The sequence below is a fragment of the Syngnathus typhle genome, linkage group LG5 (assembly GCF_033458585.1).
Source record: "Syngnathus typhle isolate RoL2023-S1 ecotype Sweden linkage group LG5, RoL_Styp_1.0, whole genome shotgun sequence".
NCBI lineage: Eukaryota > Metazoa > Chordata > Actinopteri > Syngnathiformes > Syngnathidae > Syngnathus > Syngnathus typhle.
This window is the reverse complement of record NC_083742.1, coordinates 7852713-7869388: the sequence shown is the minus strand read 5'-3', so window position 1 is coordinate 7869388 and position 16676 is coordinate 7852713. Positions and strand designations below refer to the sequence as shown.

At 38.8% G+C, this 16676-nt stretch overlaps 1 protein-coding gene across 1 annotated transcript in view; it reads right to left on the bottom strand.

Annotated features, from left to right (window-relative positions):
• tango2 (transport and golgi organization 2 homolog (Drosophila)) overlaps positions 1-16551 on the bottom strand; it is a 54247-nt gene extending 37696 nt beyond the window's left edge. The window contains exons 1-5 of the mRNA XM_061278063.1: positions 16365-16551; positions 15720-15839; positions 13509-13597; positions 11660-11779; positions 11441-11558 (exon numbers count right to left, since the gene is read on the bottom strand). Of these exons, the coding sequence (XP_061134047.1) occupies positions 11441-11558; positions 11660-11779; positions 13509-13597; positions 15720-15823 (431 nt within the window). The 5' untranslated portion in view covers positions 15824-15839; positions 16365-16551. The remainder of the gene's footprint in view (positions 1-11440; positions 11559-11659; positions 11780-13508; positions 13598-15719; positions 15840-16364) is intronic.
• Between the last annotated feature and the right edge of the window lie 125 nt (positions 16552-16676).

Genomic DNA, 16676 nt, shown 5'->3' with positions numbered 1-16676 from the left:
TGTGGAAGATGAAACGTGTCAAAAAAGTGTGGAGAAACGTAGAGAATAATAATAATAATAATAGAGAATGGTGTAGAATAACATATGTGTGAAGGCCTTCGCCTTCACACAATAATAGAGAATGGTGTAGAATAACATATGTGTGAAGGCCTTCGCCTTCACACAATAATAGAGAATGGTGTAGAATAACATATGTGTGAAGGCCTTCGCCTTCACACAATAATAGAGAATGGTGTAGAATAACATATGTGTGAAGGCCTTCGCCTTCACACAATAATAGAGAATGGTGTAGAATAACATATGTGTGAAGGCCTTCGCCTTCACACAATAATAGAGAATGGTGTAGAATAACATATGTGTGAAGGCCTTCGCCTTCACACAATAATAATAATAACTAGAATTTTGCAATTTCTGGAGAAATTGCGTGTGAAGGCGAAATGTATGAATAACTTTTTCGGGGAATGCTGCCGAACGATGTTGAAACGTGTTGAATTACTTGAGAAATGTAGAATATTTGGAGAATTTGTGGTGAATTTCAAAATTGAAAGTTTGGAATATTTGGTAAGTGGGAAGTTGTGGAATAGGTAGGCAGAAGATGAACAGCTGAAAGTTGGAATGGGTTGAATCGGTTGAAAAATGTAGAAATTAGAGTAGAAAAACGAAATTTTGGAGAATTTGGTTGAATTTCGAATTTGGAATTTTTGGTAAGTGGGAAGTTGTGGAATAGGCAGGCAAAAGATGTACAGTTGAAAGTTGGAACGGGTTGAATCAGTTGAAAAATATAGAAGTTAGAGCAAATGTTGAATCCCCATAGAGAATGAATGGGAAAATAAAAAAAGCAATTGCGCCAAAATCTTTCTAAATTTGGAAAAAAAACAAAAAACGGCCTCAAGAGGTTCACTTTTGGGGTAAAAATGTTGAAACGGGTTAAATCGGACAAAAAACGAAAAAGTTAGCAATTGTAGCTATTTGGGGCACTTAGTGTTGAAATAAGGTCACTTCCGGTTTGATTCGGGTCATTTCCGGTCTAATTTGGGTCACTTCCGGTTTATTTGGGTCACTTCCGGTTTAAAACAGGTCACTTCCGGTTTAGCTGAGGTCACTTCTGGTTTATTTGGGGTCACTTCCGGTCTAAAAAGGTCACTTCCGGTTCATTTGTGGTCACTTCCGGTTTGATTTGGGGTCACTTCCGGTTTACCAGAGGTCACTTCCGGTCTATTTGGGGTCACTTCCGGTCTATTTGGGGTCACTTCCGGTTTATTTGGGTCACTTCCGGTTTAATTTGGGTCACTTCCGGTTCGTCTGAGGTCACTTCCGGTTTATTAGGGGTCATTTCCGGTCTAAAAAGGTCACTTCCGGTACATTTGGGGTCACTTCCGGTTTGATTTGGGGTCACTTCCGGTTTACCTGAGGTCACTTCCGGTCTATTTGGGGTCACTTTCGGTTTGATTTGGGGCACTTCCGGTTCATTCTGGGTTCATTGGTGGCACTTCAGGGTCATCCAAGATGGCCGCCACACTGGAATTGGGGGTCAAGGGTTGAATTGTGTAAGCATAGTGGAAGTGGGGGTGAATGGGAGTGAATGTGGTAAGCATAAGATGAATAAAGGGAATAAATGTGGAATGGGTTGAATCGGTCGAAAAATGTAGAAATTAGAGTGGAAAAACGAAATTTTGGAGAATTTGGTTGAATTTCAAATGTGAAAGTTCGGAATTTTTGGTAAGTGGGAAGTTGTGGAATAGGTAGGCAAAAGATGAACAGTTGAAAGTTGGAATGGGTTGAATCGGTTGAAAAATGTAGAAATTAGAGTGGAAAAACTGAATTTTGGAGAATTTTGGTTGAATTTCAAATTTGAAAATTTGGAATTTTTGGTAAGTGGGAAGTTGTGGAATAGGTAGGCAAAAGATGAACAGTTGAAAGTTGGAATGGGTTGAATCGGTTGAAAAATGTAGAAATTAGAGTAGAAAAACAGAATTTGAGAGAATTTTGGTTGAATTTCAAATTTGAAAATTTGGAATTTTTGGTAAGTGGGAAGTTGTGGAATAGGTAGGCAAAAGATGAACAGTTGAAAGTTGGAATGGGTTGAATCGGTTGAAAAATGTAGAAGTTAGAGGTGAAAAACGAAATTTTGTGAAATGTGGAATGTGCCATTAAGAATGGATGGGGAAAAATTTGTCGGAATTTTGGGAATTTTGCGGAATCGGAAAATTTTCGGAATGAGAAAAATACAAGCGCTCATGTCGTGAATATTTGGAATACGTGAAAAGTGGAATGGAGTGAATCGGATGAATTTTGTGGAAGAAGAAGCGGGACAAAAAAGTGGCGGGAATAAAATAGAATAATAATAATAACTAGAATTTTGCAATTTCTGGAGAAATTGCGTGTGAAGGCGAAATGTATGAATAACTTTTTCGGGGAATGCTGCCGAACGATGTTGAAACGTGTTGAATTACTTGAGAAATGTAGAATATTTGGAGAATTTGTGGTGAATTTCAAAATTGAAAGTTTGGAATATTTGGTAAGTGGGAAGTTGTGGAATAGGTAGGCAAAAGATGAACAGTTGAAAGTTGGAATGGGTTGAATCGGTAGAAAAATGTAGAAGTTAGAGTAGAAAAACGAAATTTTGGAGAATTTGGTTGAATTTTAAATTTGGAATTGTTGGTAAGTGGGAAGTTGTGGAATAGGTAGGCAAAAGATGAACAGTTGAAAGTTGGAACGGGTTGAATCAGTTAAAAAATGTAGAAGTTAGAGCAAATGTTGAATCCCCATAGAGAATGAATGGGAAAATAAAAAAAAACCATTGCGCCAAAATCTTTCTAAATTTGGAACAAAACCAAAAAAAACGGCCTCAGGAGGTTCACTTTTGGGGTAAAAATGTTGAAACGGGTTAAATCGGACAAAAAACGAAGACGTTAGCGCAAATGTAGCTATTTGGGGCACTTAGTGTTGAAATAAGGTCACTTCCGGTCTAATTTGGGTCACTTCCGGTTTATTTGGGTCACTTCCGGTTTAAAACAGGTCACTTCCGGTTTAGCTGAGGTCACTTCCGGTTTAGCTGAGGTCACTTCCGGTTTATTTGGGGTCATTTCCGGTCTAAAAAGGTCACTTCCGGTTCATTTTGGGTCACTTCCGGTTTGATTTGGGGTCACTTCCGGTTTACCAGAGGTCACTTCCGGTCTATTTGGGGTCACTTCCGGTCTAATTGGGGTCACTTCCGGTTTATTTGGGTCACTTCCGGTTTAAAACAGGTCACTTCCGGTTTAGCTGAGGTCACTTCCGGTTTATTTGGGGTCATTTCCGGTCTAAAAAGGTAACTTCCGGTTCATTTTGGGTCACTTCCGGTTTGATTTGGGGTCACTTCCGGTTTACCAGAGGTCACTTCCGGTCTATTTGGGGTCACTTCCGGTCTATTTGGGGTCACTTCCGGTTTATTTGGGTCACTTCCGGTTTAATTTGGGTCACTTCCGGTTCGTCTGAGGTCACTTCCGGTTTATTAGGGGTCATTTCCGGTCTAAAAAGGTCACTTCCGGTACATTTGGGGTCACTTCCGGTTTGATTTGGGGTCACTTCCGGTTTACCTGAGGTCACTTCCGGTCTATTTGGGGTCACTTTCGGTTTGATTTGGGGCACTTCCGGTTCATTCTGGGTTCATTGGTGGCACTTCAGGGTCATCCAAGATGGCCGCCACACTGGAATTGGGGGTCAAGGGTTGAATTGTGTAAGCATAGTGGAAGTGGGGGTGAATGGGAGTGAATGTGGTAAGCATAAGATGAATAAAGGGAATAAATGTGGAATGGGTTGAATCGGTCGAAAAATGTAGAAATTAGAGTGGAAAAACGAAATTTTGGAGAATTTGGTTGAATTTCAAACGTGAAAGTTCGGAATTTTTGGTAAGTGGGAAGTTGTGGAATAGGTAGGCAAAAGATGAACAGTTGAAAGTTGGAATGGGTTGAATCGGTTGAAAAATGTAGAAATTAGAGTGGAAAAACTGAATTTTGGAGAATTTTGGTTGAATTTCAAATTTGAAAATTTGGAATTTTTGGTAAGTGGGAAGTTGTGGAATAGGTAGGCAAAAGATGAACAGTTGAAAGTTGGAATGGGTTGAATCGGTTGAAAAATGTAGAAATTAGAGTAGAAAAACGGAATTTGAGAGAATTTTGGTTGAATTTCAAATTTGAAAATTTGGAATTTTTGGTAAGTGGGAAGTTGTGGAATAGGTAGGCGAAAGATGAACAGTTGAAAGTTGGAATGGGTTGAATCGGTTGAAAAATGTAGAAGTTAGAGGTGAAAAACGAAATTTTGTGAAATGTCGAATGTGCCATTAAGAATGGATGGGGAAAAATTTGTCGGAATTCTGGGAATTTTGCGGAATCGGAAAATTTTCGGAACGAGAAAAATGGAAGCGCTCATCGCGTGAATATTTGGAATACGTGGAAAGTGGAATGGAGTGAATCGGATGAATTATGTGGAAGATGAAAGTGGACAAAAAAGTGTGGAGAATAAAAGAGAATAATAATAATAACTAGAATTTTGCAATTTCTGGAGAAATTGCGTGTGAAGGCGAAATGTATGAATAACTTTTTCGGGGAATGCTGCCGAACGATGTTGAAACGTGTTGAATTACTTGAGAAATGTAGAATATTTGGAGAATTTGTGGTGAATTTCAAAATTGAAAGTTTGGAATATTTTGTAAGTGGGAAGTTGTGGAATAGGTAGGCAAAAGATGAACAGTTGAAAGTTGGAATGGGTTGAATCGGTTGAAAAATGTAGAAATTAGAGTAGAAAAACGAAATTTTGGAGAATTTGGTTGAATTTCGAATTTGGAATTTTTGGTAAGTGGGAAGTTGTGGAATAGGTAGGCAAAAGATGTACAGTTGAAAGTTGAAACGGGTTAAATCAGACAAAAAACGAAAAAGTTAGCGCAAATGTAGCTATTTGGGCCACTCAGTGTTGAAATAAGGTCACTTCCGGTTTGATTCGGGTCACTTCCGGTCTAGTTTGGGTCACTTCCGGTTTATTTGGGTCACTTCCGGTTTAAAACAGGTCACTTCCGGTTTAGCTGAGGTCACTTCCGGTTTATTTGGGGTCATTTCCGGTCTAAATAGGTCACTTCCGGTTCATTTGGGGTCACTTCCGGTTTGATTTGGGGTCACTTCCGGTGTACCAGAGGTCACTTCCGGTCTATTTGGGGTCACTTCCGGTTTATTTGGGTCACTTCCGGTTTAATTTGGGTCACTTCCGGTTCGTCTGAGGTCACTTCCGGTTTATTAGGGGTCATTTCCGGTCTAAAAAGGTCACTTCCGGTACATTTGGGGTCACTTCCGGTTTGATTTGGGGTCACTTCCGGTTTACCTGAGGTCACTTCCGGTCTATTTGGGGTCACTTTCGGTTTGATTTGGGGCACTTCCGGTTCATTTTGGGTTCATTGGGGGCACTTGAGGGTCAATCCAAGATGGCCGCCACACTGGGATTGGGGGTCAAGGGTTGAATGTTTAAGCGTAGTGGAAGTGGGGGTGAATGGGAGTGAATGTGGGAAGCATAAGGTGAATGCATTTGGAATGGGTTGAATCGGTCGAAAAATGTAGAAATGAGAAGGGAAAAGGGAATTGAGTGTAAATTTCAAAATAAAAGATGTGAAGTTTTTGGTAAGTGGGAAGTTGTGGAATAGGTAGAAAAATGATGAACAGTTGAAAATTGGAATGGGTTGAATCGGTTGAAAAATGTAGAAATGAGAAGGGAAAAGGGAATTGGGTGTGAATTTCAAAATAAAAGATGTGAAGTTTTTGGTAAGTGGGAAGTTGTGGAATAGGTAGAAAAATGATGAACAGTTGAAAGTTGGAATGGGTTGAATCGGTTGAAAAATGTAGAAATGAGAAGGGAAAAAGGAATTGGGTGTGAATTTCAAAATAAAAGATGTGAAGTTTTTTGGGAAGTTGTGGAATAGGTAGAAAAATGATGAACAGTTGAAAGTTGGAATGGGTTGAATCGGTTGAAAAATGTAGAAATTAGAGTACAAAAACGGAATTTGAGAGAATTTTGGTTGAATTTCAAAATAAAAGATGAAGTTTTTGGTAAGTGGGAAGTTGTGGAATAGGTAGAAAAATGATGAACAGTTTAAAGTTGGAATGGGTTGAATCGGTTGAAAAATGTAGAAATGAGAAGGGAAAAGGAAATTGGGTGTGAATTTCAAAATAAAAGATGTGAAGTTTTTGGTAAGTGGGAAGTTGTGGAATAGGTAGAAAAATGATGAACAGTTGAAAGTTGGAATGGGTTGAATCGGTTGAAAAATGTAGAAATGAGAAGGGAAAAGGAATTGGGTGTGAATTTCAAAATAAAAGATGTGAAGCTTTTGGTAAGTGGGAAGTTGTGGAATCGGTAGAAAAATGATGAACAGTTGAAAGTTGGAATGGGTTGAATCGGTTGAAAAATGTAGAAATTAGAGTAGAAAAACGAAATTTTAGAGAATTTTGGTTGAATTTCAAAATAAAAGATGTGAAGTTTTTGGTAAGTGGGACGTTGTGGAATAGGTAGGCAAAAGATGAACAGTTGAAAGTTGGAACGAGTTGAATCGGTTGAAAAATGTAGAAGTTAGAGGTGAAAAACGAAATTTTGTGAAAATTTGTCGGAATTTTTAACGTGAAAACGAGAAATTTTCGAATTTGGGAATTTTGGGAATGTCGAGAATCCTTCCGAATGTGATTAGAATGTGCTGAATGATGTGAATTTCAAATTGGAACGACGTAAATGTGAAATGTCGAACGTGCCATTAAGAATGAATGGGGAAAAATTTGTCGGAATTTGGGGAATTTTGCGGAAACGGAAAATTTTCGGAACGAGAAAAATGGAAGCGCTCATCGCGTGAATATTTGGAATACGTGAAAAGTGGAATGGAGTGAATCGGATGAATTATGCGGAAGATGAAACTGGACAAAAAAGTGTGGAGAATAAAAGAGAATAATAATAATAATAACTAGAATTTTGCAATTTCTGGAGAAATTGCGTGTGAAGGCGAAATGTATGAATAACTTTTTCGGGGAATGCTGCCGAACGATGTTGAAACGTGTTGAATTACTTGAGAAATGTAGAATATTTGGAGAATTTGTGGTGAATTTCAAAATTGGAAGTTTGGAATATTTGGTAAGTGGGAAGTTGTGGAATAGGTAGGCAAAATATGAACAGTTGAAAGTTGAAATGGGTTGAATCTGTTGAAAAATGCAGAAATTAGAGTAGAAAAACGAAATTTTGGAGAATTTGGTTGAATTTCGAATTTGGAATTTTTGGTAAGTGGGAAGTTGTGGAATAGGTAGGCAAAAGATGTACAGTTGAAAGTTGGAACGGGTTGAATCAGTTAAAAAATGTAGAAGTTAGAGCAAATGTTGAATCACCATAGAGAGAATGAATGGGAAAATAAAAAAAAGCAATTGCGCCAAAATCTTTCTAAATTTGGAACAAAACAAAAAAAACGGCCTCAGGAGGTTCACTTTTGGGGTAAAAATGTTGAAACGGGTTAAATCGGACAAAAAACGAAGACGTTAGCGCAAATGTAGCTATTTGGGGAACTTAGTGTTGAAATAAGGTCACTTCCGGCTTGATTCGGGTCATTTCCGGTCTAATTTGGGTCACTTCCGGTTTATTTGGGTCACTTCCGGTTTAAAACAGGTCACTTCCGGTTTAGCTGAGGTCACTTCCGGTTTATTTGGGGTCATTTCTGGTCTAAAAAGGTCACTTCCGGTTCATTTGGGGTCACTTCCGGTTTGATTTGGGGTCACTTCCGGTTTACCAGAGGTCACTTCCGGTCTATTTGGGGTCACTTCCGGTCTATTTGGGGTCACTTCCGGTTTATTTGGGTCACTTCCGGTTTAATTTGGGTCACTTCCGGTTCGTCTGAGGTCACTTCCGGTTTATTAGGGGTCATTTCCGGTCTAAAAAGGTCACTTCCGGTACATTTGGGGTCACTTCCGGTTTGATTTGGGGTCACTTCCGGTTTACCTGAGGTCACTTCCGGTCTATTTGGGGTCACTTTCGGTTTGATTTTGGGCACTTCCGGTTCATTCTGGGTTCATTGGTGGCACTTCAGGGTCATCCAAGATGGCCGCCACACTGGAATTGGGGGTCAAGGGTTGAATTGTGTAAGCATAGTGGAAGTGGGGGTGAATGGGAGTGAATGTGGGAAGAATAAGGTGAATTAAGTGAATAAATTTGGAATGGGTTGAATCGGTTGAAAAATGTAGAAATGAGAAGGGAAAAAGGAATTGGGTGTGAATTTCAAAATAAAAGATGTGAAGTTTTTGGTAAGTGGGAAGTTGTGGAATAGGTAGAAAAATGATGAACAGTTGAAAGTTGGAATGGGTTGAATCGGTTGAAAAATGTAGAAATGAGAAGGGAAAAAGGAATTGGGTGGGAATTTCAAAATAAAAGATGTGAAGTTTTTGGGACGTGGGAAGTTGTGGAATAGGTAGAAAAATGATGAACAGTTGAAAGTTGGAATGGGTTGAATCGGTTGAAAAATGTAGAAATGAGAAGAATCGGTTGAAAAATGTAGAAATGAGAAGGGAAAAAGGAATTGGGTGTGAATTTCAAAATAAAAGATGTGAAGTTTTTGGTAAGTGGGAAGTTGTGGAATAGGTAGAAAAATGATGAACAGTTGAAAGTTGGAATGGGTTGAATCGGTTGAAAAATGTAGAAATGAGAAGGGAAAAAGGAATTGGGTGGGAATTTCAAAATAAAAGATGTTAAGTTTTTGGGACGTGGGAAGTTGTGGAATAGGTAGAAAAATGATGAACAGTTGAAAGTTGGAATGGGTTGAATCGGTTGAAAAATGTAGAAATGAGAAGGAGAAAAGGAAATATTGGAGAATTGGGTGTGAATTTCAAAATAAAAGATGTGAAGTTTTTGGTAAGTGGGAAGTTGTGGAATAGGTAGAAAAATGATGAACAGTTGAAAGTTGGAATGGGTTGAATCGGTTGAAAAATGTAGAAATGAGAAGGGAAAAGGAATTGGGTGTGAATTTCAAAATAAAAGATGTGAAGCTTTTGGTAAGTGGGAAGTTGTGGAATCGGTAGAAAAATGATGAACAGTTGAAAGTTGGAATGGGTTGAATCGGTTGAAAAATGTAGAAATGAGAAGGGAAAAGGAAATTGGGTGTGAATTTCAAAATAAAAGATGTGAAGTTTTTGGTAAGTGGAAAGTTGTGGAATAGGTAGAAAAATGATGAACAGTTGAAAGTTGGAATGGGTTGAATCGGTTGAAAAATGTAGAAATGAGAAGGGAAAAGGAATTGGGTGTGAATTTCAAAATAAAAGATGTGAAGCTTTTGGTAAGTGGGAAGTTGTGGAATAGGTAGAAAAATGATGAACAGTTGAAAGTTGGAATGGGTTGAATCGGTTGAAAAATGTAGAAATTAGAGTAGAAAAATGAAATTTTAGAGAATTTTGGTTGAATTTCAAAATAAAAGATGTGAAGTTTTTGGTAAGTGGGACGTTGTGGAATAGGTAGGCAAAAGATGAACAGTTGAAAGTTGGAACGAGTTGAATCGGTTGAAAAATGTAGAAGTTAGAGGTGAAAAACGAAATTTTGTGAAAATTTGTCGGAATTTTGAACGTGAAAACGAGAAATTTTCGAATTTGGGAATTTTGGGAATGTTGAGAATCCTTCCGAATGTGATTAGAATGTGCTGAATGATGTGAATTTCAAATTGGAACGACGTAAATGTGAAATGTCGAATGTGCCATTAAGAATGAATGGGGAAAAATTTGTCGGAATTTTGGGAATTTTGCGGAATCGGAAAATTTTCGGAACGAGAAAAATATAAGCGCTCATGTCGTGAATATTTGGAATACGTGAAAAGTGGAATGGAGTGAATCGGATGAATTATGTGGAAGATGAAACGTGTCAAAAAAGTGTGGAGAATAAAATAGAAGAATAATAATAATAATAATAATAATAATAGAGAATGGTGTAGAATAACATATGTGTGAAGGCCTTCGCCTTCACACAATAATAGAGAATGGTGTAGAATAACATAAGTGTGAAGGCCTTCGCCTTCACACAATAATAATAGAGAATGGTGTAGAATAACATATGTGTGAAGGCCTTCGCCTTCACACAATAAAGTAAATGGAGTAGAATAACATATGTGTGAAGGCCTTCGCCTTCACACAATAAAGTGAATGGAGTAGAATAACATAAGTGTGAAGGCCTTCGCCTTCACACAATAATAAAGTGAATGGAGTAGAATAACATATGTGTGAAGGCCTTCGCCTTCACACAATAAAGAAAACTCCAACTGCAACCTATTTTAAGCGTCAAGCAACCTTTTGCATTTATTGTCAATTTCACTGAAATGGACAACCAGACACACTTTCATTTGCAACAAATGATTAGGTTGAATCTTGGCACCGTGAAATCTGTCTTCACAAGATCTCGTGTGCAAATTGCATGTGCAGCCTCAGCTGAATATTGTCATGTGGGAACACATCACATACATCGCTACCGTGGTCAATTTATCTTCAAGTATGATTACAGCACATTACTATGGTTTCTATGACTGCAGGCATCAAATGAATTCATACAGAACCCACTGAATGGTCAAATATGCAAGAAGCCAGTGCAAATAACTGAAACACAATGTAAGGTGCGAACAAGGCTTTACTAAAAACCAGAGCAGGTCAAGGTGCCTCAGACGTATCAAAACACATCACGTGGAGCTGGCCATTGAATGAAAACATGAGCCATTTCTACTTATGAAACCCATGAGAAGCAGCAGAGGGCCATATTTAGGCTTCCATGAGTGAACAGCAGGACGTCAAAGTCACAGAGCAGAGGATCGGGGATGAGTAGGGAAGACAAGATAACAGGCTTTTTACCGATCTCTGTGAGCCAAGCAATCGGCATGCTGCCTGGGAGACCTTGAATGAGGGGTCCCCAAGATCGATGCAGCAAAGCAGTTTCTTCATTACTATGTGTCAAGTTAGATACTATATCAGACTAATAGTGTTTTATACTGTGATCACTGCAATTTTGTCCTTGCTCCATGATGAATTCACATTTTAGCTAAAATGACCCGAATCACCCCAGAGATCATTTGGAGCAGACTAAAGGTACGATTGCTGACTTTTGAAGGTTTCAAGTGACTATGTGGATGACTCCATAGCTTCATCCATGACTTACATGTACGTATCGTAGAATGTTTAGGACGAAATAACCGTTTATTTTAATCTCTTCAGAAAGAGTATCACTAATGCGAGTCCCGTAAGCACATCAGAAACCCCCCCGAAAAAAACGGAGAAAGGAAAAAACAGAATTATCTTTCAAGAGCAGAACTGCATGAAAAAAGTAATAATAATAACCTAACCCTAACCCTAAAAAAACTAAAAGGATTTTAAAGGTGTGGTTTTGTGAAAGTACAATTCATCCAAACAACAGCAAATATTTTACTTACTTGAACTCTGCTGTGAGAAGGTTGAAGCCATTATACAGGTGACTTTCTGTTGAGACCTTCTTTAGGTAGGAGTAGCAGTCCAAGTCCTTGTCTACAAGGTAGTTGGAAACAAGGAAACCTGTGGAAGGATAATGATAGATTGTAACTCTATTTGACTACGAGGAACTGAACAAACGGAGGAATGATGGGTGGAAAAAAAACAACCAAAATGAACATCACCTCTTCCTTGCGCATCTGGGTTGGGCCGTCCTTCCATGTAGTTTGTGATTGCAGCTAGCTTCCCGTTCTTGGTGATCCCTAGCCATGATCCACCTTCTTTACCATATTCCAGATCAAGACCTGAGTTATGGGACATGAGTGCGAGAATCTTAAAAGCAACATTTCTTCGATAAAAATACCAAAGCTTTGTAGTCATAGTCAGTTAACTTGCTCTTAAGTTCTACATTCATTTATCCTTTTCTTGATTTATGTGACAGTTACTAACACACAGCTGGTTCGCATAAAATGAAACAGATACATATCACTGAATTCTGAGCTGGATAAAATTCCAAATCATTAAAAGTAAAAGTACACAGCAACATTGGAATATACACTTACGTGCATCCACGAATATAGAACAAAAATGGACAATCTGCTTGACACGTGATACACACAATGAATCTTCTTGCTATCTTGAAGAATACATATAAATCAATAAGTGTGCTTTTTCATCGGCATGTTCCCTGACAGCTCATGTAAGGGGAAAGGAAAGGTCGTTTAAGTCTACTGCATAGGCTGGTGATCAATAACCACAGGCCACTTAAACTGACAGTGACCAGTGGAGCCAAATGATCTTACTGCTTGAAAGGGTTACAGAAAGCTACCCCAAGTGCCCCCCGGGAGCCGTAGCTTACTTCTGCTCTCGTCATGCTACGCCTCCTTCAGGACCTCCCCCAGTCCCACGATAAGGCAATGCCATTTATTCCTGTCACACCGCATAAAAGCAGACATCAATTAAAGGACCCAAGGCTGAAGTCCTGACCCGTCTATTACAAAGGGGACAAGGATGCCATCGCTGCACGTCCTCCTCCAGAGGAAAGAAAAGGAAGATTGATTTCTCCTGCTATCGGCCATAATGTGTATTGAACATTAGTCAATTAAATATAGTTTACTGCAGAAGGGGACATCCTGTGACAGTGGAGAATTACTAGTGCTAGAGAGACTATTGCTTCATGATTTAAAGCTATTAAGTTTTGAATAAAGTTGCAGTGAAGGAGAGGTCAAAATGTATATTACTTTGCATATTCTCAAACATTCTGTTTGGCTTACTTTGTATTTGGCATGCCATTCATCTACAAAAAGCACAAGATCTGACTGCCTATTTAACTTTATCAGCAGACCTTACCCGAGACTAATCAACACTAAACCAACTGCTTATCAGGGCATAAACTTGGGTCACAGAGAAATGCACTTTAAAAAGTACCTCAGGAAAGGACACTGGACTTTGCTCTCCACTTCCACTATCGTCAAATTTGTGGCTCCATTAAAGGGATACTTATCCATTTGCGGCAATGCAAAGTAGTAGTTTGTCCATAATTATTTTGATAACCTCATTATTTTAGATGTACATTTAATAACTTGTAAATGATTATAAAAATAATATAGCTGGCCGCCTTGTTTATTCAACACGTTACCAGACAGCCGTCACATGTACGTTGGACTAAGTTGTACATTGATTCACAGCTTTGCCGGATGGAATGCATCTAGTGTTAATCCTGCAAGAATGAAGCCATATTGTTCTGAGCCAACACTAAAAAATGCGCCTACCGAGTGAGATTCTACTTTTAATGTGGAAGCGAATCTTTGTAGGCACAAAATAAATTTGGAGAACAATTTCTGCTTCTTACGGCTGTCAACACGACTGTTTGGAATCCCGTGACCATTCAAGGTAAAGATCCATGATGATCCAAATAAATTGTGACCCCTCTCTGTGGCTGCAATGATTCTTTAAATCCATATTGACCCCTTCGTGTGGTTCGGTGGTACGCAACTGATTGAAGTTGTGACTTTATTGGTTCAAATGACTTACCGCTGAGAATGTCACTATTGGTCCCCCAAAAGTCTGCAGCCTTTGATGGTCTGTTGTAGAGCTCATCTCTATTTGCAGCCAAAATTAGCCTTGGGAGAGAAGAGAGAAGTCATGTATTTAGTATCTGTTCTGATTTAGGAAGGCATTTGTATACATTTGTGGAATGAACTTACAGGTGAACCCTGGTGAAAAAAGTTTGTTACATGCGCAAACACTTGCAAGCTATCCTAAAAATGTAGGATCGTGCTACATCAAACGGATGCGGTGGTAACATGAGATATGATAGTGTAATGAACTGTTTTATGTGTGATTGTTTTGTCATAGGTACCGGTAAACATCTTTACAGTGTGACTAATTTCTTGTTTTTTAACAATTTTGAATACCTCCCTTTGCTTCTGGAGGACTTAAAACAAAATGCCTGTTATTCTCTGGAAATTACAGTCACTGCACAGGAGGCGCCTCATTAATCTTGGGCAATGGGAGCATACATTTTCGGAGAAGATAAATATCAGCCCCGACTGACCTCATAGAGGTCAACCTCTGCGCAGCTAAGGCTAATCATGATAGCTTGTTGGTACGGTGCCATCTGAGCCTGTGCTGCTCCAGAAAACAAATTCTAATGATGCCACACACAGAATCTAGTGTTATCAGACCCGGTGGGCAACATCACATTTGAGCAGAGATGAACAGTGAAATTGCCAGCAGGACATTTTCGACGAAGCGAGCACAAATCAAATATCGTCACATCACAGAACGTGTCTGCTTTGCGACTGACTCGTAATCAATGTTTTTTTGATTTGTGATCTTTCATTTTGTAACTTTTCAGTATGCAGCATTGCACATCAATGCTGTTGTAACTACTAGTCTATATATATAGCACTGCTGTAACTGAATGAGGACACACTGTTTCACCTTTCCTCGGGTTGATGTCTGAGTCACTGCACAAACACCTCTGATCTGATCTTCTTAGGCAGGGTCAGAAACCCAAAGACAAGGACAGCGATGGACTTTTTCCAGGTAGGACATTGGCTCTCAGCGTTTGGGGGATTTAAATAAAGCCCCGCTCCACATTACACCCTAACTCGTACAGATGGCTCATTGTGCAGTAGTGCACACGTTTGCACTGCTCACTAAAAGGTCACACTTGCAATAGCACCAACAACAGTGTCGACAGTGCATTATTCATCTCATTACTTATCAGCCATACGTGTGGAACAAGAATGGTGCCTAAACAAATAACTTCATTACATTAAGATAGCACCTGTGAGGAGACAGTTGCTCGATTTGTCAATAACTAACAACACAAGAGTATAAAAGCATAACACTTTGATCAGAAAATTCATTTAGCATTAAAAGTATGTTGCCCACCAGGCTAACGTCCCTATAGAAGTCTATTATAAGTCCATCAGGGGTCAGCAAGGACTACCAGTGGGGCGTATTCTAAAAATAGCTCACCGGTGATGGGATGTTGAGGATTTCTTTGGAATGTTGTAGAAGAGATTTTTTTTAAAAATGTAAACACTCACAGAGAATTAAAGAAATAATTTGTGGCATAATAATATGTTCTATGCAGCCCCACGTCTAAATAATACAGTATTCAGATTAATAATGCACATGTGGAACATGAATCCATCTGTTTTTATCCATCTCATGGGGCAGCCAATTTCCCACATGCTGTCCACTGACAATGGCACCACAAACAACAAATCATAGGCCAGTTTGTGAAAGTCACATGACCAAATTGCAGAGAACATTGCTGGTTGGCTTTTTCTAACCCGTAAATTAATTTTAGACTACTTTCAGAGCAGTATGTATGAGGGCTACAACTATATTGCTGCTGCATCTCCGCTGAGCACAATATATTTTATTTAGGTTTTTACAATGATAGACATTTATTGTAAACTGGTAGCTTTAGTGTCATGTAGAGATTTATAGAGTAGATGACAAAGGCAACTTTCTTGCCTTAGTAATAACACACATCTTCAAATATACTTCACAAGTCAAAGTCAAGTGAAATCACACGAATACTCTTGAAATCAAGTGCCCCGGCCTCTGCTTATTTAGCATTATAATTTGTGTAGTATTAATTAGGCATTGCTTTAAATCAAAATCTAATACAGCGTTTACATTTTATGAGTTAATTGTAATATATATATATATATATATATATATATATATATAAAAAGTATATAAAATAAATCTGAAAATTACCTGTAGGCATTTTTGGATGCAGGCCGGGGGTCAAATTTAATAAAAATGATACACATGGATGCTGTGGGAGATTGATGACAGACACCCCTGTCCACTTCTACCATCAAAAAATGGTCATGTCTGCCAGGAAGAAGACAACAGCAACAACAAAAATGAAACAAGCATTTGTTTAGAGTGGTCAGACGTACGTATGCTTTTGGTATGTGGCAATTAAGCTTTCTATGTAATTGCTTGCGTTATGTTTTTCTTATTACATTATGTGGACCTAATTGGAAATGCAGAGCACTGTAAATAGCATGTTCATATTTCAACTGATGAACTTCAATGTTTGTGACTGATTACCCTTTTCCAAAACTGCACATCATTCTGTGGAACTGGGAACTATAATGTTATTGTTTTGATTTTTGGTTTAACGAGTTAAGTACAATGGGATATTGATGCGTGTATATCGAACTGCAATAGTAAGCTTTCGTATTACTTTCGCTATGAAGATAAACCAGCATACTAGCGTTATGTTTTTATTTTGAACGATCAACGATACCAGCTAACGTCAGCAACACTATGGTTAATTACTGCATATTACTTTGGGTAATAAATCAAGGAAACTTATTTGTCATTTCTGCAAAATAGTGGCTCGTGACTCACCGATAGTAATATTCTGGAGTAACCCTCTGTGCAAAGTGTACTAGTTAAGTAGCCTCTCTCTACTGCCAAATGGCTCTGGTTAGGGTAGGTTTCCCAGTGGTTATCTCGGTTTACTCGTTGCTCCGTCCCTTTTTTTTGCGTCGACTAAGGCGGATTCGGTTTGCTATTGACGTCCCGAATGTCGCCCACTCTTGTCATGCAGGTAAATAAAACGAGCGCATCTTTTTTCCAAGGTCCTCTGGTGACGTTGATTGGCCAGTTCAGTCCTAAGTCAAGTGAATCATTTTCATTTCCGTTTCCTGTAACTGTCAA